The sequence below is a fragment of the Parus major genome, chromosome 1 (assembly GCF_001522545.3).
Source record: "Parus major isolate Abel chromosome 1, Parus_major1.1, whole genome shotgun sequence".
NCBI lineage: Eukaryota > Metazoa > Chordata > Aves > Passeriformes > Paridae > Parus > Parus major.
In genome coordinates, this window is record NC_031768.1 from 61,650,184 (window position 1) to 61,673,556 (window position 23,373).

At 42.8% G+C, this 23,373-nt stretch overlaps 1 protein-coding gene across 1 annotated transcript; it reads left to right on the top strand.

Moving 5' to 3' along the window:
* The first annotated feature begins 7,778 nt into the window (after nt 1–7,778).
* CDADC1 (cytidine and dCMP deaminase domain containing 1) lies at nt 7,779–23,002 on the top strand. Its single transcript, XM_015630113.2, has 9 exons — nt 7,779–7,893; nt 11,266–11,360; nt 12,696–12,873; nt 13,727–14,305; nt 16,256–16,305; nt 17,327–17,496; nt 18,545–18,734; nt 19,380–19,440; nt 20,696–23,002. The coding sequence occupies exons 1-9, from the start codon at nt 7,821–7,823 to the stop codon at nt 20,767–20,769; spliced, it is 1,470 nt and encodes a 489-aa protein (XP_015485599.1). The 5' UTR covers nt 7,779–7,820; the 3' UTR covers nt 20,770–23,002.
* Nucleotides 23,003–23,373: the final 371 nt, after the last annotated feature.

Here is a 23,373-nt window from a genome sequence, read left to right on the forward strand (position 1 = left end):
TCCTGGTCACCAGCGATGCTGCACTTGAGTTTTGGTGGGGATTTCCTGGAACTCAGAAGAAAACTGGGGGAAAATACTGCAAGTGATGAAAAGGTTTGCATTTGAGGAGTTGGGGGCAGACACAAAATTTAACCACTTGTGCACCTGGTACCAGTTGATGTTAAAAGATTTTCCCATCAGGCAAAGCACAGCATTTTCCACAGGCTCAAGTCCAGTTGTTGCATTGTTGTTTACTGCTGAGGCATGATTGGTGCTTCTCATGACAAAGCAGGCCAGGGCTTGCAACATCTGGCTGAATATCAAGGGACCAAGGATCTCTGGTGCCTGTCCAGATGTCACTGATGGAACCTCAATCTGAGCCTCAAAACACTGGGAAGCAAAAGCAATGCTGTCTTCTGCTCAGTGTCCCTACTGTGAGAACCCTCTGGTGACCCAAAATGTTAAGACTGATATCATCCAGTGCTTCCATGGGCCACATGAATCTCCAAGCATGCCACCAAAGCCTAAGGTTTCCAGAGTGTTTAAGAAAGCCAGAAAATGACTGTCTAGGTTGGGAAGTACCTAACAGAGATGAGGTTGGAATCTCTTCCTGCAGCAGCTCTAAGCAGCAGTGCTGCTTTGTTTCTGCAGGGGCTGCATGTGTCCATGAGCCCATGTCCTCAGTCCCCCATAGGCAGGATCAAAGCTGCCCTACACATCATCTCAGTCTCCTTCCCAGTGGCTGGGGGCTTCCAGGCTTCCAGGCCCACTGGAACAGCAGAACTCCAAGGATACATACCCAGGATAGGGGTGGCATGTGCCCTGAGAGAGGACAGAGAGCAGTGGGGCTGACAACTCTGTCCTGCCTCTCACTTGCCTCATCTTCCCCTCAGATCACCCCATTTGCATGCCGCCCCTTTTCCAAGGTGAGTCCCTGCTCTTTCTATCTCCACTTTTGGACTTCGCCTTTCTTCCCCCACTGTGGAGCACAGATAATGCTGTCTGCTTTCCCTCCTTTTCCCTTCTCCCAGCCAGAACTCACCAGAGGGATTCATTTATTTCTCTTTCAGAAGCTGTCTGTGACAAATACCTCTGCCAAGGGGCCCAACCAGGCTTCCAGGGATTGGTGGGGAGCCAGACACTTCAACCACAGCCTGTCCCCATCAGCCATGAGCCTGTATGAGCTCATGTTAAAGTTGTTTGAAGTTTTAACAGCACCTCTGTGTGAGCTGATTTTAAAAAAATATTAACCCTTAAGATGGGCTGGGTCAATTTTTTCCCAAGATATGAAGGCCATGTAAAGCCCTTGCACAAGTTCCATTACTCCCCACAGCCCCTCATGGACACTGTCCTAGGGCCTACAGGCAAAAAGGCAGGGCAGGAGAGGAAACTCAGAGTGTTTTCCCTCAACCCCAGCATGACCCCTGCATGCAACCAGGGATCTATCCACAAGGTCAACCTTTAGTGTGGGCTGCAGTCAGGTGTCCTAAACCTGAGACTCCATCAAATACCACTGGCCTTAGCAAAGAGCCCAAATTCAGCACAGTGAACCAGCCTGGGATGCATCATCTGGAGATCACTAAGACCAGTATGAAGTGACAGGAATGCAAGCCAGATGGGAGGCTGTATTTACCTGGAATGGATAAACCACCACCACTGTATTGCTACAACATGAGGCACTCAAATCCCTGTGGAGGTTGGTGCAGTATCAGAGGTGACAGCTATCCTGGCCAGAATAAGAGAGAAAAGGCAGCAAAAGGATAAAAGTAACCTTTTTGTCCCTCCGGAACTAATTTAACATCACCCCATGTGACAAGGAGCAGCATTTCACCACAGCAAAAGCAAGTCAGTTCTGTGTCAGTGCTTGGAGAAACTCAGCTGTGGTGTCACCTCACAGAGCCTGTGACAGTTCCGTAGGACTGTTGTTGTATCAGGGTTATCCAAGCACAGCAGGACTCTGCAAGTGGCTTCAATCCCTATTTGGGCCATTCACTGAAGAGTTAGGCTCGATGATCCTTGTGGGTGCCTTTCAACTCAGAATACTCTATGTAACTCTGCTTAATGTTTCTGCACTCTGAAGCTCTCCAGAGGTTGCAAAGCAATGTCAGGAAACCTTGAAAGCAACAAAAATTACCTGGCATCTGCTATAAATCAAGGATACCAGCACTGCCCAGCTTGCAGCTAAACTGATTATAAAGGGAAGCATATGCCCAACAAATGTGTGGCTCCTGTGCAACAAATTTTCCCCATCTTAACAAGGAAATCAGTTCCCTAATTTGAATATAGGTCTGCTTTTTGTCTGTGCTGCAGAAATACACCCCAAAGACAAGTTTTGTTTTAAGCCTGTGGAAACACAAGCTGTCCACATCCACAGAAGAAGACGAATGCGGAGAGAGGCTGATTCCCCCTCCTACAGCAGCTGAGTACAGCATAGGGAACATAGTCTTATTCCAGAGTTTCAATTCTGCCAAATCAGGCAGCATTCCCAGACCTGGGCTTTATTTGAGGCTTGTAGGCACTACCTCTTTCCAGACTTCAAGAGACTTCAGCAAAGTCTGCTGGACTGACCTGGACAAGTCGCATCTGTGCCAGGGAACCATCTCATCCACTTGCCCACAGCATTCTGTTCCTCTAGAGCAAGCCTGTGAACTAAGGCAGCTGAGACAAGGGAAGCTGCTCCCACAGAGTGGAAGGCAAATTTTCCAGCCTCTGGGAAGTTACCACAAAGATGCAGAAGGGACAGACTCAGAGCAAAGAAATTTTTGCTCCTTTCCATGCTATCTGTTGTGAAGGGAGATCCCTCCTGAAGAGCCTGGGGATGGGAAAGAAGAAGGGAAGGATGGACATGGCTTTAAATAGCCCTGGCTGAGACAAGCCTGGGAAGAGCAAAGGGAAACATGGAAGAGAAGCAGAAGTTGGTCCCATGGAGCAGAAACCCCCTACCACACAGATGAGATCCACCCAGATCCATTTCTTCCCCATAAATTCTTCTCTCCTTGCATATTTTCCCTTCACTAACTGGTTTGGTCTTCAGAGTCCATTTTGCAGCTGTTGGTGAGAAACAACAGCTCATCCATCAGGAACTTGTAATAGCCAGAGTCCTCACTTTCAATTGGTTTCCTTCTTCTCAGACACCTCTTGCTCTGTGAAGTGCAGTGTGTGTGAGGAGTAATATGTCTCTATGTGGAAATGTCAAATGTATTACATTTTAGTTTGGGTTCTAGGAATACTGCATTTATTTCTAAATACAGAAAAAAAACCTGACTTCTTGCCTCCTTGTCACCAAAACATGGGACAAGGCTGTCAAATGAAAGACATGCCAGCAAGAAAAAATTGACAGGTAATTTTTGTTACATAAAGGGAGAAATATTCGAGATAGACCATTTGACAGCACACATCACTGCGTTACAACAGAAGGTCGTCAAAAAAGACAACCTTAGAAGAAAATGCCTCTGTGGGCTTGCAGACTGGAAGAGCAGACAGGGTGCTGGTTTTGTGCTGGCCAGTCTTTGGGATATTTACACAACAGAACCTTTAAAACCAAGCTTTATTGCACAAATGACAGGGAGCAAAATCCCACACCTGTGCTCAGGGAAGCTGGAATGAGTTTGGGTCACAGACCCACAGTGCAGGGTGGTGTGGAGTGACCAGGACCTCACACTCATGTTGAAGCCAGCAGAGCAAACTCAAAGTGGTCGCTGAGCTAGGAAGGATCCTGACAGTGCTTGGTGCTGTTTGGGAGGAATCCTGGTGCAGCCAAAGAATATTCACTCACCAGCCTGCAAAACACCTCCACTGTGCCTTAGTGGCTGTTGTTTAACAAGGTAAAAGCAGGAGAGTGATCCACCTATCTGTAGGTACCTGCAGAAGCAATCACTGTCTGCACGAACCTGGCCCTGCTTGGAGGAGGGAAGAAAGAGGCATCACTGACTGCTGTCAGTGACCAGGGAGGAAAAAGCTGCTCATAAAGAAAGTATCAGTGGTGCCATGCACCATCAACATGGCAGGACACTGAACTCCACCTCACAAAGGAGGGACTGGGGCCTACTCATTTTTCCTGCCTCCATGACATAGAGTTGACAGATGCTGCCTCCACTGTTGTCAAACTGACTTTTACATGACTCTTAATCTTGCTGTTCTTCAAAGAAGTGAAAAAGGCAGAGTGATAAAGACGGAGGCTCTTGAAGGGGCTCCTGCTCAGGGCAGGTTTCCCTGCTCAGCATTGCAGCCATCACAAATCACACTCCTGCCACCTCACACTCCAACTATCTCCCTTTCCACTGCGTGTACTTCAGCATGCTGCTTTACAAAGCAAGCACATCTGTTCCAAGGTCGTTTATACAAGGGGTGTTAAGAGATAAAAAGAGCACCTTGTTGTATTTGCATGGTAATAACAAATATCAGCTATTTCCTACATGAACTTATGGGCCAAGCTGTTACAGATGCTTAACAGCTCACAGATAAAACTTTCTAAGAGGAGAAGATTTGTTTTTAAATCCAGAAAGCAAATCAACAGTCAAAGTAGAACTCCTAGAGATTAATAAAGATCCAAACCCCCAAGAATAAGCACTGTAAGTTCTTCTTCCTAGTCTTGAAACAGATCAACAGCTTCTCTGTTTATCATTATACTCCATCTAGAATTTTGAGGTAGGTGTGAAGTCATCTACCTTAAAAGAATTGATGGTACTGCAGGAAACCTAGATCCAGGATCTAAAACCCGCAGTTCTCAGATACAGAAAAATACTGCAAAGTATGTAAGTGCAATGCAGGAATATGTTTTCTCAGCAAATCAACCCCAAAAGAGATGGTGATGGGGAATGAGATTTTCAGCCCACTGATACCATGAAGATGAGGGGTAAAAACGTTCTAACAGCATTACAAGGAGCACCATAAAAGCCCACAGAACATCTCAGTAAATTAGTGAGCACTGTTGCTATACCAAATGGCTATTAAATTATTGCAAAGGATAAAATCCTGAAGGTCATGAGCCCAGATGATCACCCAGCTGTGTATCAGAAGGTACCTGCACAAATGCAAACATACCAGAGGTATGAGAACACAAGGGGTATGACAACAGAGGACACTGCGGCAGAGAGAGCTTTTGCTTCCTCCCATCAGTCAGATCAAAACACGACATATCAGCAATGAGAGCCTTCTAGGACACCTCAAATGGGACATCCAAGCAAACAGTCTGCTAAGTAAAGAAAAAAGGGGTGAGGGGACAGGGGTGCTAAGCAATCAATCATTTGAATGAATTGGTTTTGTAAGACACAGATGCAGGAACAAACTGCAGCTGGGGAGAGAAGCGGGTTTTTTTCAGCAGGTCTCTTTCAAGGAGAAAAGGCCCATCCAGAAATTCTTGCCAATCTGTAAATTATAAAAATTGAAGCTCAGAGGGCAACATGCTGGTTAACTGGAAAGGTTGAATTGCCCTGAATTGTATATGAAAGAACAGCAAGACTAATACCCACTTTTCCTCATTACTACCATCCTCTTCTCCACTGTGATCTTGCCAAAAGAAACCCACTTAGTCCCTGGGCAGGGATGATTTCTGCAGTAGGGTTGGTGCCATTTTCCTTTCAACAAATTTTAGGGAATTACATGATTTATCTTGGTCCTGGAGTGAATGAGTACCCTCTTTATGCTCCACAGAGATGCTGTTGTCAGCTGCCCTCTAGCTTTTACTTGCAGCTTTTCATGGAAGGCAAACAGAAGCAGCAAATCCTGTAGTCCCAGTCCAGTCAGTGGGAACTTTCAAATTCAAGATCATAATTAGATTAAAAGCCATTTTAGGATGAGACATTATCTATCTATCTATCTATCTATCTATCTATCTATCTATCTATCTATCTATCCATCCATCCATCCATCCATCCATCCATCCATCATGCTGCCTCCCCTCTTATGAAGACAACTCCAGCACAAAGTGGTGACTGCAAGTTACAGATGAATGTTGCTGTAAATTTCATTTCCACTTACTTCAGGCTTACTGATCCTCAAACATCCCATCTCCATGCCCAGCTCTGAAAGGAAACCCTAAAGCACACAAGTCAAATACCGTGTCTGAATCAGCAAGCTGCTTGTGAGAGAAGTTTCTGTAACACAGAGAGGCAGGGAAAAAAACACTTCAAGATATAACAGAGCAGAGAGACTTCTTGCAAGTCTTGATGTGGTTTTGGGATACTGGGGGAAAAACATACTGAAAGGCGTCACCCTTTTTCCTGATGCAGTTTATTTTAACACAGAATTCAGCAATGGTCTGGTCACATTCAAGAGACTGGTAAGTGAAAATGTACAAACAATTTTTGTAGTCTTTCATAAGGAGAATGCCTAAAAGGGATTTTTTCCAAACAGAATAAAAATTCATCTGAGAGAGTCATGCAATGCATGCACAGCAAATAAATTAATTTTAGGCCATACAGGAAACAAAAGGATCATTAGCAAGAAACTATTTACAACCTAATTCATGCTCTTATCCAGTTTTTAGGCTTCAATTGACTTGAGTCTCAAAAAATTCTGTATTGCTTTAGATCACATCCTCAGGATTTCTTTTACTAATTTTTAGTCTTTCCAGTCCTTAATATTTTTAGTCTATATAGTCTAGGGCTTTTGAAACTTATCATGACTGGATTTTTTTGTCACTGACTCTGAATAATTATTTCGGGTTTTATACATGATAGCAGTTTACGGATATTCCTCCAAAAATGTATCCACAGAGAAGCTTTTACATCCCCTGATATTTAGAAAAAGTGGCAGGGACATTAAACACTCCACCCCAGAGGCTCTGGTCAAAAAGCCCAGAGGTCACAAGCAGATGCCTTGGTTTATACAGACCATGATGCCCAGCAGAGCTTGTTAATGAAGGCTGTTCCCTCTAGTCACCTCTGGTGAAAGCTGAATAATCTTTCAGAGCACAACCCCCAAATCCCTCCTTACACCAGAACATAAAGCACATTACCTGAGGCTCCGGACTCTGCTTCACCTGCACCATTTGCCACTGAGCCACCTATTGCGGAAAACACCTTTCTGGGATCCCATTCAAGCAAGAGTTGGAGTTGGTGATCCTGTCCAGAATATTCTGAGTCAGAATATTTTGATAGTCTTCTGTGATTCTATTAGAGAGTGCCCAAAAGAGAGTTATGAATGTGGTGAGGGGCCTTGAAGGGACGCCGTGTGAGGAGCGGCCGAGGTCCCTCGGTTCAGCCTGGAGGAGACTGAGGGGTGACCCCATTGCAGCTACAGCTTCCTCATGAGGGAAGGGGAGGGGCAGGCACTGATTTCTTCACTCTCATGGCCAGTGACAGGAGCCAAGGGAATGGCCTGAGGCTGTGTCAGGGGAGGTTTAGGTTGGTTATCAAGGAAAGGTTCTTCACCCAGAGGGTGTCTGGGCACTGGAACCTGACAGAGTTCACGAAACGTTTGGACAATGCTCTCAGGCGCATGGTGTGACTCTTAGGGGTGGTCCTGTGCAGAGCCAGGAGCTGGCAGGTTAATCCTTGTGGGCCGCTTCCAGCGCAGCTCCGCTCGTGACCCCGTGTTCCCGTTAACTTCCCGCTACGGAGCGCGGATCCCGCCGGGAGCCAACGCCCCGCCCCCCGCGCCTTTCTCGCTGCCCATTGGCCGAGAGGCCCGCCCGTCAGCGGCCGTTGCCGTGCGACCGACCCCGCCCCGGGGGCGGCCATGGTGGCGGGGCCGCCCTGGGGGCGGTGCGGGGCTGGCGGCGGAGGCTCCGGGCACCGGCGGCTCCGGGCACCGGCGGCTCCGGGCACCGGCGGCTCCGGGCACCGGCGGCTCCGGGCACCGGCGGCTCCGGGCACCGGCGGCTCCCGGCACCGGCACTCATGCACGGCGCGGAGGAGGCGGCGGCGGGGCCGCGGGTGAAAGCAGCGAGCACGCAGACCGACAGCATGACCGGTGAGCCGGGCTGCGGGGGTGGGAGGGGAGGCGGGCCGGGGCCTGCCCCGCCGTAAGGGAACCGCGGCGCTGACGGTGGGCCGGGCCGGGCCGGGCCGGTGTGAGGCGAGTGTGCGCTGAGCTGCCCCTCTCGGGTCTCGCCTCCCCCACCGAGTCCTTCCAGGGGCTGCCCGGTTTGTGCTCTCCTCAGGGGATTGTTTCCTCCTCTTCCCGGGGCTGTTCGGAGAGCCCGCGCCTTCCCCCGCCACCGGTGATGCTTCAGAGTGCTCCTGCCCCTCACACACAGTGCAATAAAGTGTACATGTACATATACATGCGTATATCTACATATGTATATATATATATACGCGTATATGTAAGTGTGTGTATATATAAAGCATGTATGTACTTACGTGTACCTATACTTTCATATATAAATATAAAAATATATGTAACATAGCTCTAGTATATAAGTATATAGATACTTTGTGTGTATATATATATGCACACTTTATACTCTATATAGTCCGTGTGTGTACAGATATGCTATATATGCAGTATGTGTATATATACAAAAAGTATATATGTACTTCTTTGTGTAGTATCTTTAAGCATATATCTATACATCAAATTAAAAAATAGTAAAATAAATACATATATTGCCTCTGTCTTCCCTCGGCCCTGCTTGACAGTGCCCTTCTCCATGAGGGCCTTTTGATAACATAAGCTTGTATTTTGCTCCCCTCTTCCACCCCGTTACAGAAAGATTTCTTTCTCCAGCTCTATACCAGTTGTATTTCATGTGTATACAGTGCAATGTGCAGGAAAACACTCGCCTTCTGAGGGGCGTTCCTACTAACCCCACAGCAGGCCCATGGTATGGGTTTGGTAGGGAGCAACTTTCTCACAGAGGTGTGGGTACCCAGGAGAAACAGATGCTGACAGAATCCACAGATCCCACTGCTGCAGTCCCAGGGGAGTGGTGTGTGCATACAGATGTGATGTATATATGGTTCTCAGACTGAGCACCGGGGCAGGGCAGCCAGGTCTCCTGGGTGGATATATGAGTTTTGTTTCATCCTGGTTTTATGGAAATCCTGCTTCCAAGCAAGCAAAATCGGTTAAGCCTGGAAATGAGCTTTAGTTTCCTTTTCCAAGGCAGCAGAGTGATGTCACTGGTAGCTTCCTCCTTGGTGTCAAACACTTGTTAGAAGCCTTTCGGACTCTGGCCTAGGAACTCCTGTGTTATAGCCAGGACATAATCCTGGACCTGAGCCATGTCCGGGTAGGCTGTGCCCTGCTCCTGTTTGCTTCCAGGTGCAGCAGGGCTTTTGGCACCAGCCTTAACAACACACTTTCTCTGGAGCATGCCTCACCTCATTGAAGCAAGATCCATAACCAGAAGGAATAAAATCATACCTCTGTGTGAAAGTGGGCCTGATGCACCTGGAAGGAGCACTCCTTTTATATGTGGCTTTGCTCTCAGTAGCAGAGAGCCTGATTTCTTTACTTCCCCAGTCTTCTGTAGTTGCTTTTAATTCTGTAAGACGTCTTCTGCCTTTTTCCAGTCAACTTTTATCAGCCTTCTCTTCACCCTGTTGAACTTAAGGGAGTGTTTAACTAGCTGAGTGAAGATGCAAACGCACAGATATGATAACTGTAACTAAAGGTCTTCTTCATAGTATTTTTCTGCTTCTCATTATAAATTCACATCAGGATGTTCTTCAGTTTGTTTCTCTGTGTTTGACAGGTCAGATTTGGGTTAGGTGTGAGAAAACAATGAGTAATTAAAACTTTTTTGTGGTGCATGCAGTTTAAAGTCTACTCTGTGTGCCAAATTGTAGTCCATTTTAGAAGACACAAAGGTGTGTGTGTGCAATGATATAAATTGCGCTGTTTGTTTTAACTTGCCACCTGGAAACTGTACATGTATGTGCTCTGACAGGAGTAAACAGGGGCTGTAATGAGAATGAACTCAAATGTCCATTTAGCAAAACAGGTTCTGCTTCTTTAGATGTGGCTTGTAGACTTACTTTTACAGTTTGCTTTTAGTACAAGTGACAACAAATCTTGGCGTGTGCTGCTTGCCATGTACATTTTTAGCACATGTATTTGGCTGTGCTAATCAGGTGCCCCTTGCAGTGCTTGTGTCATGTGGGGTGGCAGAACTAGGCAGCCTAAGGAACAGTGGACAATGTGGCATTGGATAGTGCTGCTGACAGTTTGTTTTCCCAAACCACACTTATGTGTGAAAAAAACTGCTAAAATACCATCTGAAAATGGTGTTTCAATCATGGATTGCATATGTTGTTATCCTAGTTGTTTGGGTTCACAGACATGCCATTAAACTAACCCTCTCCCTCAGCCAGGTAATCTTAGTATCTGATTATATCTCTTCCAAGCTGTTGGAACCACTTAAAGAATGTTCTTCTCTATTCTGTCCCATTCTTGCCACTGCCATTTCCTCCTTTGCAAAAACTGTAGCATTTGCGGGAAAAGATGAAAACAGAAATAATACTATTGTCAGACAGCACCTGTGAGACCTGCAGAGGAATATGTGTTCATTACAGCTCTCTATAAGCACCCCTGAAATGGGGACTGGAAATATTTCAAAGACTTAATTAACTTCTTGCCAAGTGTGAGGCAAGATAGCTTTACATCTGGAACAGTGCAAGCTTTACCGAGCAGCACAGTACTTCCTCCTTTTTCCTTTGTGAGACACTCAGTAATTCCCAGTGCTGGTCCTTACAGGACAACTTCCAGATTTTGAGTAGAAACACAGCACAAGGTGGTGCTCCAAGAAGGGATTTTTGCACTTGGATATTTTGTCAGAAGTGACAGCCAGAGCAAAAGGTCTAAGTTTTTTATAAAAGCCTAGTCAAAATCTGAGCAGACTGTAAGAATCCAGAAGCAACAGCTCCAAAACTGATGTAACTGGAAGGTTTCACACTGGCTCATCCACTCTTGCTGTGGGCATCTGTGTAAGATCATGATGTGTGTGCCTGGATATTTTTGCCCTCTTCTGTGGTGATCCTGAAGCTGAATTAGAAACTGTCTCCGATTTCTGCAAGCATCTGTGAATCATTTAAGCACATTAAGTTGTGTGGGATCTATGTTCTGTCTGTGATTTCTGCTCTACACCTCTGAATTTCAGTGAAAGTTTCACCAGTTCCTCTTGTTGCACAGATCTGATCTCTGCGTCTAGATGTGAGCATCATGAGTTGGCAGTCCCTGAAAAGGATAGTGTGGATGTATCTTTTGAAAGAGCAGAAGGCATTGATGAACCAGCTTCTGTAGCAGCTGTGGTGTAGAAGACTTGAAAAATAAAGTTCAGCAATATGGAGTTTCTTTATAAATATTCTTTAATACTTCTCTTTCTTTTCTTCAAAACAGGTCAAATGCCAAGACTTTCTAAGGTCAATCTTTTTACTTTATTAAGTCTCTGGATGGAACTCTTTCCCTCAGCTGAGCAGCAGAAAAAATCCCAGGTAAAATGTCTGTGCTTATTTTTAATTGGTCTTTCTGAAGAGATCCTTCAGCGAATTTAACCCAGATGCTTTTTAGATGACACATAGTCCAGATGAAAAAAACAAAACCAACCAAATGCAATAAACTTTTTTCAAATGCACAACAGAGGAGAGGTGGTGTATACCCTGTGTGTAAAGTCAAGGTGGTTGTTGGTGTAAAGAGCCTTTTTTAGAGTTACAATGTTCATGACTGTAGATGAGTTCTTTTATACATTTTAAGTGTACACAAGTACTTGAAATGTTTGCTGATCAAAAATTTGTAGGTAACTATTTCAGTGACAAGGAAAAGAAACTGTCCTTTAGAGTGGGTCTTCTAAACAGTAGCCAGTTACTCTTCAAAGTCAAGGTGCATTTTCAGACTGACCTGGAACAGGATGTTTCCTTTGGTGATCAGAGTTGATACTGGGTTCTTTAAATGATGACTGCATTGTGCAGAGTATATCCATGTGCTAAGATACATAGCACAGAGATCAGCCAGGGCAAGAAAAGATAGGAAAATAATCTGAGTGATAATTAGGCCTCATTTTCAGAGCTGGGTGTGTCCCAGGCTAGATCCAAAAGAGGGATAGATGAGCAACACCTACAGCCTTCAAAAGCAGTTTGAAATCTAGTAATTCACTTAGAAATGGCACAATACTTGGCTTGTATGTAGGGCTTTAGTAAAGTCTCATTCCTGTAACCACAAAGCAGATGAATAATTTACAGACCTAAGGCAACAGTGTTCAGTAGCAGCTGGATTTCACCAGCTTCATCAAACTAGCTTGTATCCAGTTTTCTCACAATACATCCAGATGTAGTAGCTCTCATCTGTGGTATGCAGACTTCTTCCATGGAAGATTCTTTGGAACCAGGATTTATTACATAAATGAAGAGACAGAATTAAAACTAGAGAAGCTATTGGCTCCCAGAATGGTCAAGCTTAAGACAGAAATTAAATGCATGAGTTATTTTCAGATGCTGGCTGATTCTGAGCGGGTTTCAGCTATAATAGAATTTTCTATGCTGCTTCTGGATTTTCTTACAGGCAAAGCAATGACCAGAAAAAGTCAGGAATTTTTTAAAAGCCCCTCTTTGGAGTATGACAGAGACACAGCACCCTGATATTAACAGGCACATGTGAAAACTAAACAACAACAAAAATGCTTAGGGAAGTGCAGGTTGTTTAATGATTCTTTTGTACTGAAGAGCTCTGTGCTCTGCTGCTGGTTGGTTACTGTTCTCCAAGGAAGAGCTGTAACATCTTTATGGACTCAATGTTGAAAAAAAGTGAAATAATAATAATGTCTTTTTCTGTAGGCGAAGAAGAGTGGTCTAGTTGTGGTGAAAAATATGAAGATTGTTGGTCTTCATTGCTCCAGTACAGACTTGCATGCTGGCCAGATTGCACTCATTAAACATGGATCAAGACTTAAAAACTGTGATCTCTATTTTTCAAGAAAACCATGTTCAACTTGTTTAAAAATGATTGTAAATGGTAAGCAATAACTGCAGTAGAGTAGATGTTATACCTGTGATTGAAATCAGAAAGCCTGTTTTTTCTCTTTGGACTGTCCCAGTTGTGAATGCCAATCCCTGATTTGTGTAGCCTGCATTGATGTTTTCCCTAAGGGTGAATGTACATTTTCTGGAGCTGATGGTCAAGAGACTGGGGTTTGCTGCCAAGACCCTGTTTCTCTGTAATGTGCAACCATTATTACTGGTGGTGCTTGTCTCTCAGCCCAGATGCACTGCTGAGGTTCTGCTGGTCCTTTTGCACTCTGTCAGAGCAGCCCTGAGCCTGATGACTAGGCCTAGATGGATGGATTTTTCCTTGCTTTCCTATTGCTTGACACTGACACCAGGGAACAGTGGGTTTTTATGCAGAAATCACAGGGAGTACTTAAGGGTTTCCTTTTCCCTTGAGAGATGAAGACAAACCAGATCATTCACTTCCTGAAATGGATCTGCTGGTACAGCCCTTCTGCAAATACTCTTTTTTGTTCTCAGCAGTAACGTATATCAGTGTTAACTTCTTTTTGTGTGTTACTAATTTATCTGCTGGATTTAAGATGCAAAATTAGGCAGTCACAAAGATCTGAGAAATTGAGTAATTCAAATTTTTATTGTTTAATTTTATTGTAACTCAAATATTAATTGTAGTCTGATTATCAAGTTAAATAACCCTTGATACTCATATCTGCCAGCATTTTTCTTGTCTAGACACCTGTTAGGCAGGACTTGGGGCCCTAAAGAACTAAAACCAGGGTTAGGCAATAGTATATTGCATATGAGCTTTGTGTTCCACTGCACTTGCATGGTTCCTTCTGCTGCATTATCTTCTCTTCTAGCTGGGGTGAACAGGATTTCTTACTGGCCTGCAGATCCTGAAATCAGCTTGCAGAACGAGGTATCCAATCCAATGAGCACTGAGGATGCAAAGCTGGATGCCAAAGCAGTGGAAAGACTGAAGTCAAACAGTCGTGCTCGTGTGTGTGTATTGCTTCAGCCTTTGGTGTGCTACATGGTGCAGTTTATTGAAGAAACTTCCACCAAATTTGATTTTATTCAGAAAATAGCAAAATCACAGCCTGACTGTAACACTGACTTTTATACTGCATGTAGGCAAGAGAGAATAAAAGAGTATGAAAGTTTATTTCTAATTTCAAATGAGGAAATGCACAAGCAAATATTGATGACTATAGGATTGGAGAACCTCTGTGAAAATCCATACTTCAGCAACCTTAGGCAGAATATGAAAGACCTTGTCTTGGTCTTGGCGTCAGTGGCTGCCAGTGTCCCTGTCTTTGGATGCTTTGGATTTTACAAGAGCGGATCCCAACGAACAAACGAAGCAGACGATCAGTGTTTGCCCCAGGACGTGGCAAGGCACTGTATGATACAAGCCAGGCTACTTGCGTATCGGACAGGTGAGTCATTACCAGAGTGCAGCAACAATGGGGTCTCATCACTAGAGCAAGTTCCTGATTTCAGTCTTTTTCTTCCAAATACTTCCTTGAGCAAAGAATTCTCAAATCCATTCCTACATGTGTGAAACTAGTGCAGCCATAATAATAAAGACTCCACATGGGCACACAGTATTGTGTGTGAAAGCTTTCCATGAGGAAATCAGTGCAGGTATTTCACATACAGTGCTGGCAAACCCTGCCCTGCCAATGTGTCCAACACCCAACTGAAAATGAACTGAATGACATTTAAATTCTTCAAGCTGCTCTGAGGCTCTTTTTACTGAGGTCTCACAAGATGCTTCTGTTATCAAATTAATGTCAGTATTTCTGGCAGGTTATATACACCTCAGAAAAAAGCAGTGAAATAATATCCTTCAGTAGGACATTAAGTAGAGTTTTATTAAGTCTCCTAGTCCTAATGTTATTAGTAGAAGTGCTTATATGTCTGATGGGGGTTTTCTTTGCCCAGATGCTGAAGTTTATGTTCAGGCTTCTGAGTTAGAGAGATAGTTGTTGACTCTCCCTTGATAGAGATGATTTCTGTTATCTGCTTTATTCTTTCTGGGTACCAGTGCAGGAAAGTGGTAAGTTCTTCCAGAGAACAGAATATGAAAACTTAAAACTTGATGGTACTCCATAGAGGTGTTTTTGTACTCTAGATATGATAATTTCTTTTTTTAAACCATTGTAAACAAACAAATAATACATATATAAAGCTTAAACCAAAACTAATCCCCCAACACACCCATCCAAACCCAAGAGATTAAGTCAGGTACCCTTAGTAAATTTTGTCTTCAAAAGATTGGAGAGGAGATCACATTTTTTAGATGTAATTCAGAAGTTTCATGGAACCAGTTACAATTTCTTTGTACAGCTGCCATTATACAGAACAAGATGGAATGACAAAGCTTGGGGCAGCAGAGTTCAGGTTTATCTGTAGTATCCAGCTTAGTCTCAGGTCTGGGTTTTGAGACAACTTTTATTGCACTGTAATGAAATTAAAATAAATAGCAGCTCACACACGTATTTACACTATTATGTAGGTGGATATAATATGTAGGTGGATATAAAAAAGGGAGCAAGAATACAGGCTATTTTCTATGCTGGTTTAATCAGTCATTATCATACTCTCTTCATCAATGACTAATACATATGCAGAATATAAATGAAGAAAGCTTTGATAAAATACATCTTTGGCAGGAAAGACCCTCTATGAGTGATTGCATATGGTAGTGATACTACTAAGGAGGTTGGAAATTATTCATGGAAACAGTGTGTTCTGTGATCAATGGAAGCCTGAAATGTTTTTCTCCTCGATGTGCTCTGTTTTAGCTGGTCAAGATTCTTGTCTGTAGCTACTGAGGAAGATTTTCAAGTGCCATAAAAATCATCCAAGTCACATAATGAAAGCTCTATGCCAGTTTTTCTATGGTGGTGATAGAATACACCCCTAAAATCCAACTGTTAATATTTTGTCTCTGAATTTGGTATAAAATAGAACTAATTTTGATAGGACTTCAGACCACAGAACCATAAAGAATGGCAGAAATTAAGTCATAAAATTAAGTAGTAAACAACAAGGTTTCTATCAGTTTGCTGTCTCACATTAGTGAACCTGTCCACACATATTCTTGGCACACGTATTCTTATCTATGTGTTGGTTACTTCAGTTCATTTGTGAACGAATGTACACAGCAAAATCTTAGAATGATTGCCTTCCAGTAAGAGCACACCCAGCTTTTACAGTGGACTCATATGATTCCCAAGCTTTTAATCTTTCTGGATATCGTTCCTCCCATTCACAAAGTAACAATAAATGTTATTCCTTACTCTAGGATGTCATATGTTAATGTATAGGTAACTCAGAAGTGCTTTATTTGTTATTTACTCCTAAAATGTTATGTATTTTAGAGGATCATAAAACGGGAGTTGGAGCTATTATTTGGGCAGAGGAAAAATCAGTAAGTATTGAAAAAGTTACTTTTTCTTGCACTCACAATTCATACACTGGCTTTGAGCTTATTAGTGTCCTTAAGGTTTATACACTTCTGTTTTTCATACACACACACAGAGCTTTAGTAACTAAGTTAAGTAACTGGTTAAACTAAGTTGAGTAACTGGTTCATTGTTATGCTTTAAGATGAAGGGGAAGTATAAATGATTTTAGTAACTACGACAGTGTCTCTGCCTGGATTTTCAGTGTGTCTGCTTCCCCAGTCATTGTCAGTTATTCCAGGTATCCTGGCTAGAAGGTTTTGCCACAGCTGCTGATCAGGCAGCATGTGCCCTGCATGGCCTCTCTTTGCAGCTCTTTTTAGGAGAGGTCTCAGTGCAGTTATAGCCTGACAGTGTCCTGAGGATATTTGTTGCAGTTGAAATGCTGTATGTAATGGGCTTTAGCACATTCCTTTTTGGATCAAATGGTATTTTCCTATGAATATTATTACAGCACTTTTACCCATCCAAACAGAAAGTTTTTGTTCTTTGTGTCTCTCTGCTTATGCATGTTATCAATCCCAGGACGCCTCATTCTTCACTCAGCTGCAACATAGTCTTAATTCAGTCATCAGCTGCTCATTGCTGTTTTGTTTCTTTTTCTTATTTCAGTCACCAATTGCCTCTTATCAGCCTCTGGTAACTGGGTCTGTTAAGACAGGCAAAACATCATCTCTGGCACATCAGGGATCAACTCCAGCTGTATTTAATCATGTACATTGTTAAGGTCTAAATCCTTCAGACTTCTTGTCCCTGCTGTCATTATTGCCAAAAAGAAAGCCTCAAAAGCCTGTAGGTGTAGGTAACTGAGGTGTTGCACTTTACCTGTGCAGCTCCTACAGGGCTCAGTGGAAAAGCTTCATACAGACATGGAGCAGTTGGCAAGAGCTGAGATGTGTGATCATACAAGAGTATACACTGCACAGCATTTTGACTTAGAACTCAGTTAAAATGCCTCCAAATTTGATGCCTTGTTTACTGTTGCAGAGAGGCTGTGATGGAACAGGAGCAATGTATTTTGTAGGCTGTGGTTACAATGCCTTTCCTGTTGGATCTGAATATGCTGATTTTCCACACATGGATGATAAGCAAAAAGATCGGGAGATCAGAAAGTTCAGATACATTATCCATGCGGAGCAGAATGCCCTGACATTCAGGTAATGGGCCGATTTTTACCACGGAGAAGAATGAGATGGTTTGGAAACAATTCCATGACAAATGCATCTTATGGTTTAAGCCCAGTGGGGAAGGTACACACCAGGCAGCCTCTCACTCATCGCCCTGCCCCAGCGGAATGGGGAGAAGAATCGAAAGTAAAACTTGTAGGTTGAGACAAGAACAGTTTAATAACTGAAACCAATTAAAATTTATTAATAATAGTAGATAATAATAAAGATAAAACCCAAGGCAAAAACAAGTAATGCACAATACAATTGTTCACCAGCCACTGATCCAATGCCATACCCCATCCCTGAACTCTGATCAATGTCCCTTCTAGGTAACTCCCCCAGTTAACATACTGGGAGTGACACTCTCTAGCATGGAAAATTGTTTGGGTCTGAAGTTCCTACTTCTTGTGCAGCTCCTCAGTGCTAGAATATGAATCAAAGCACTTGACTCAGAGTAAGCATTACTTAGCAACAACTAAAAACATCAGTCTGTTTTCAACATTATTCTCATACTAAATCCAAAAGGCAGCACTGCACCAGCTGCTGAGAAGAAATTAACTGTATTCCAGCCCAAACTAGGACAATGTATGATGTCACTGTCATGAACTGTGGGCTGCAATCACTTTTTTATGCTTGTGATGTAGAAGCTGGATGTGTATGGACACAGTCAGCTCCTGGGTTTTCCTCAGATTTCTTATATGAACTGGGGTTTTAAAGGATATTGGCTCCTTCAGTTATCCTTCAGATACAAGCTACTGGCTCTGCTTCTTGCTGGACCATGCTATAACCCAAAATGAGGAAGTGTGGCAGTTGATGAAGCTTCCAACAATAATAGGTGTAGCAACATGGGATGGGTGTTGTTCACAGATAGTGAAACCAAACCAGGTTCCATTGTGTGCTTGTGCACTTGATTAGGAATAAGTTGCTTCTGAAAATAAATAATACTTCTTTGCTTGCTTTTTGAGGTATTAAATTTGTCACAATTCAAAACAAACAAGATACAAATTCGGAAATTCTGTTTTCTGACTGCTTGTAGGTGTCGAGAAATAAAGCCAGATGAAAGAAGCATGATATTTGTAACAAAATGTCCGTGTGATGAATGTGTCCCTTTAATTAAGGGAGCTGGTATCAAGCAGATCTATGCAGGAGATGTTGATGCTGGAAAAAAGAAAGCAGACATATCCTATATGAAGTTTGGTGAACTGGAGGGTGTAAGCAAATTTACAGTAAGTGTCTAAATGTACTGTATTCTAAAAACTGGGGACAGCATTGACGGCAGAGTAGGGTAAGCAGTCATCTACAGCCAGCATAGAGGAGCACTGTGCTGTTTAGTCAGGTGGGTGGAATTGAGAGGTTGCTCTGTCACAGTTCTGGGGAGCAGTTCTGTGCCATGTGCCAGAGGGTGGGGCCAAGCCTCTCTGTTTTCTCTGTCTACATGGAGGATTTCCCTGTGACTTACTGTTGTTGGGGGAGGTCTCTTCACATGGTAAAGTTCTCTCCAAGCCTCCCCTGTCACAGCATGGCAGCTGATTTCAGAGGTCACTGTGTGATTTTGTTGGCCCTTCCAGCAGCTCCAGAAAAAGGTTCAGTAGATTATGAATGTGGCCAAGTGCACCTGCAGTCAGGGCATTCCCCTTGACAAACAGCAGCACTGTCTGTGGGAGCAGCTTCATTCCCCGTTCTCAAGGGAGTTAATGTCTGCATGCTTATAATGGTTATTTGTCCTCAAAGCAAGTGTGTTCAAGCGGGAGTTCCTCATTCCCCACCTCACCCCTAGTCATGCCTCTCAGTGAAAGCCTGTAGGGTACATTTCCTGTCTCACTTTGCTCCTTATTCTGTCTTCTGAAAAAAACATTTTCTTCTTTTACCAGTGGCAAGTAAGTCCATTGCACACTAATGCACTTGAATTCCATGACCCTACAGCCAGGGAAAGTAAGTATTTTTTTCATTAATTCATTTTATGACTGAAATCAATAAGTAAGATCACATTTTAAACCTACCTGATTCCCTCTGGGTATGTTTAGTCTTAATTAGTCTTGATTTCAGTGAGTTAAATTTTGCTGTGAAAAGTTTTCTGAGGTTTTTGAGTAGATGAGCTAACTGTAATAGACTAACTGTAATAGGTGAACTATCTTGTAACAAAATGATTGGCATTGACACACATTACAAAATCTAGCAATGCTATAATGAAGGTCAGCAGCATGCTGTTTGGAACATAGATCATTTCAGACTACTTGATCATGTTTTCAATTTTGTTCTAGAAAGGCTTTTTAGATTGTGTTCTATAAGGAGTACCATTATTTTTCCAGAGAAATTGGCCTGGACTCCTTCAAGTCATCTATATATGTTCTGCAGAACATTTCAGTGTTTTTGTATTTGTGTATATATATGCACGTGTATAATGTAAAGGTCACAAAATCCTTGTACACACACACACCCGTGGCAAGGGAACTGTCACCTTTTCAAAATAGAGTTTAGGTAGGTCTTACTCTGAAACCTTTTTTGTGCTAGAGTTCCACCAGAGGCATCTCCTGTCAGCTACCTGTCCTTAAAATGTCACTTATCCAGAGGGAAAAACAGCCTGGAAAATGGCAGCTAAATAATTTTTGTGCTTCAGGCATGAAGATGCAGTGTAAAGATTCATTGAGTACCATGCTAGGAGCATAAAAAAGACTGAAGGTAGTTTTTGTGGCACACAAATAGCCACTCCAAGCAAATTCCTAACATGTTCTGAGATAGATTAGTGGAGAAGTCTTTTTGTTAGCTACTTCCTTATGGGCTGGGGGAAGGTGGAGAGGGAAGGGCTCAGAGTAGTGTTTATAGCATTAGTGATCACTGCAAAATGTTAGGGCTTGTTTGTCCCTCCCTCTCTTAATGGTTTTCAGACCCAGCTGGAGAAAGATTAATCCTGGAGTACTTTGTTTGACAACTTTTAACAGGACTCATTTCTCTAACAGTTTTTTTTTAATGTGGTGTGCCTGCATTTTCAATACTGAACTGTTTAAGTTCCTTCCTTTCCTTAGTGTATTCCTCTTAGCTATGATTATTGCATGTCCCTCTGTAAGGGGAAGAAGACAATCACCACCCTGTTCCCCACCCCCAGTGTTATTCCAGTGTGTCTGTCCATGTTGAGTATTAGGCTATGCTTGCTGTTGTATTAATGCTCCATGCATGTTTTTCTCTTTAGATGGGGTCCAGAGAACAAAGTCGCTGGATGACCAGCAGCACCAAAGCAAGAAACTGTGTCTTGGTCATTACTGAGTAATTAAGCACATCTGCAGTCTTGCTTCATACTTTTTATAATACAGCCTGTTTGCACTTTCAAATAAGGGAGAGGTTTATTTATTGTTTGGAAAGTGAATTTTAGAATAAGTTTATTTATGATGTCTTTAATGTTTTACAGCGTTACCTAAAGGTCTTTTTAATTTAGAAGCTCCTGGCAAAAAAATGCTGCTTGTATTTTCTGTGAAAGTAACTGGGTGGCCGATCATTTTTAACACATTAAAAAAAATATACTGAAAGTTCATTGGTGGTAGATCAGAGTAATGATAAAATGGTGTCTTATTTACTTGGGGTATGGATTGAGGGAATGGATTTATAAGTTCTGGGCTAGCAAATGGCAGAAATAAGCCATAGTTCTTCAAATACAATCGTCAAGAGAATTTTCTAGGAAATGGTAGGTAAATAACCACCAGCAACTATCTCTGTTCTTGAAAGTGGCTTTTGCTTGTCAGTCTACTTCTCAGTATAATGGACACAAAACCATTGGGATAGCAATCATTGCTAGCTAAATGATTTGGAGACCAATCTTGTCTCTCATACACAGTTCCTGTCATAGCAGCAGAGCTCCTTTAGCTTTGTGGTGCTTGTCTTGCTGCTCTGTGTGCTTCCTCACATGCAGTCCATCTGAATTTATAAAGACAAACATTAGTTTTGTTTTTTCTCAGCTTCTGGAGGCAGGCATAAAGCATTTGGCTGTATGCATCTCACTGGCACCTACATACCTGTGAAGACTGATACTGTTGAGGTTTTGTTAGTCTTCACTGGCAGGCTTCTAGGACTACAGAAGCTAATAAATCACCAGTGTCCTGTTGTTTCTTAGACAGGATGATCTGTGCCAGTGGAATAGCCCAAATCTTTTCAGGTGCCCATCTCTTAGATGACTACACTACAAGGGTAACGTTGAAACAGCTCCTGAAACTGCAGTCTAGTGTTGTTGCTAGTTTTGAGGGGGCAAGTAACATATAACCAGAACAAAGAGCTGTACGCAGAATCTTTGGATTCCTGCTTGGGATCTGACCTCTGTTTGTTTTAGCAGATGTCCCAAGATTTTCTGTTAGCTCCACTGCTGAGCTCTCCAGTGCAAATACCTTAAATCTTTTTCTGCTCTTGCTGGTAGGATATGTAAACAGCCCTTTCCCAGTTCTTCCATGCATCTTGTCTTAGCTGCCTTTCTTAAAGTCCTGGAAGAGGAATCATGTCTTAAGATGCATCTGTAGGTTCTTTTTGTTTCTTTTAGGTTTTGGGGAAGCTTGGAACTGGGTAGCAGGGCTGTGACTGGATAGTGTACACTGTCAAAATCAGAAAAGAAGTCTGCCCTAGTCCACCCACTGAAACCTTCTTTTTTCCATAATCCGTTGGCAATGCTTATCTACTTGAAGTAGAAGCAAGGGAAAAACAGGGCCAGATTTAAGGCCCCTTCAAGTTTCATAGTGATCAGTTTGCTGGTATCAATATCAGTAAAATCTGTATCCTCAGGAACAGCTGAAATTAAAAATTCCCTTAAACATTATAGGTGGCCTGGGTACACAGAGGAGTAAATTAAGTCGTGTCACACACATGAAATAACTACACTGCAGTGAATGCCACTGGTAATCTCTGCTTCAGGAGGAGTTAAGATTCTGCCTTTACTTTTAATTACTTTTTTAAAAAAGAAGATTTTTCTGCAAAACTTTCTGTGAAACTTGGAATCCCTTGTAAGGCTGAAAGTTTGTAAGCTTGGCTTTATTTCTGTCTTACTGTATTCTACAGATTCTTCCAGAGGCTCAAAAATTTCTGCAGGCTCTGATTGTCAGTGTAACCCTACTTTAATTTTTACTGAAATTAAGAAGTAGGGACTTTATCTTGGCCAACAGGAGCAATGCAAATGGGGTTCCTCTCTCAGCCTATGGATTCTGTAGGTGCTGCTTGTCAGGGAGAGCCACAGAATACTGGACTGCAGTGCTTATTTTACAAATCAGCTCTAGGATGTTTATTTCTTACATAAAAACTGCAAAATATTTACTCAAGAAATGTAAAAGTTATATATTTTATACATTGTATGAAATTTCCATATGCATTTTGAGACTCATTCATTTCAGAACAATCATTTCAATTGCAGATATTAACTATCAGTAATAATTTGGCCTCCTGACTGAGAATTACAGAAATTCTCTGTTAATTGTCTGCCTTACAGCAAAACATGCTTCCTGCTAATAAATGAATCTGACAGTAAGTACTGACGTGTATATTTAAGTGCTTTGGGTTATTAGGAACATGACAGAGTGCTTTGGAATGCTCACACTCCTTACAGGCCCGGTACTGTTCGCTGAGCTGTAACGCCTCCCTCTGTTCTGCCTGAAGAATTTGTCTCAACATGAGACTGTGCCTCCTGTCATCCCTGGGAAAGGGCTGGGATCCCCTTTCTCAGTCTGTGAGGATTAATTTCCTCTTCCTCAGGAGAGTAGGAACTGCACCAGGGAGCACTGCAAGCTGCCATCTCCACAGCCTGTTCCTTGGTTGGAGAGGATCAAAGTGGATGAAGCTTTGACCATCCTACAGTAAAATTGGTCCCTGCCTCACCTCCTGCCCTGGTGCCCTGGACTG

Coding starts and splice junctions, on each gene's coding strand:
- CDADC1 (XM_015630113.2), top strand. CDS start 7,821: ATGCACGGCGCGGAGGAGGCGGCGGCGGGGCCGCGGGTGAAAGCAGCG. Junction 7,894..11,265: donor GCAGACCGACAGCATGACCG/GTGAGCCGGGCT, acceptor TCTTCAAAACAG/GTCAAATGCCAAGACTTTCT. Junction 17,497..18,544: donor CAGAATGCCCTGACATTCAG/GTAATGGGCCGA, acceptor GACTGCTTGTAG/GTGTCGAGAAATAAAGCCAG.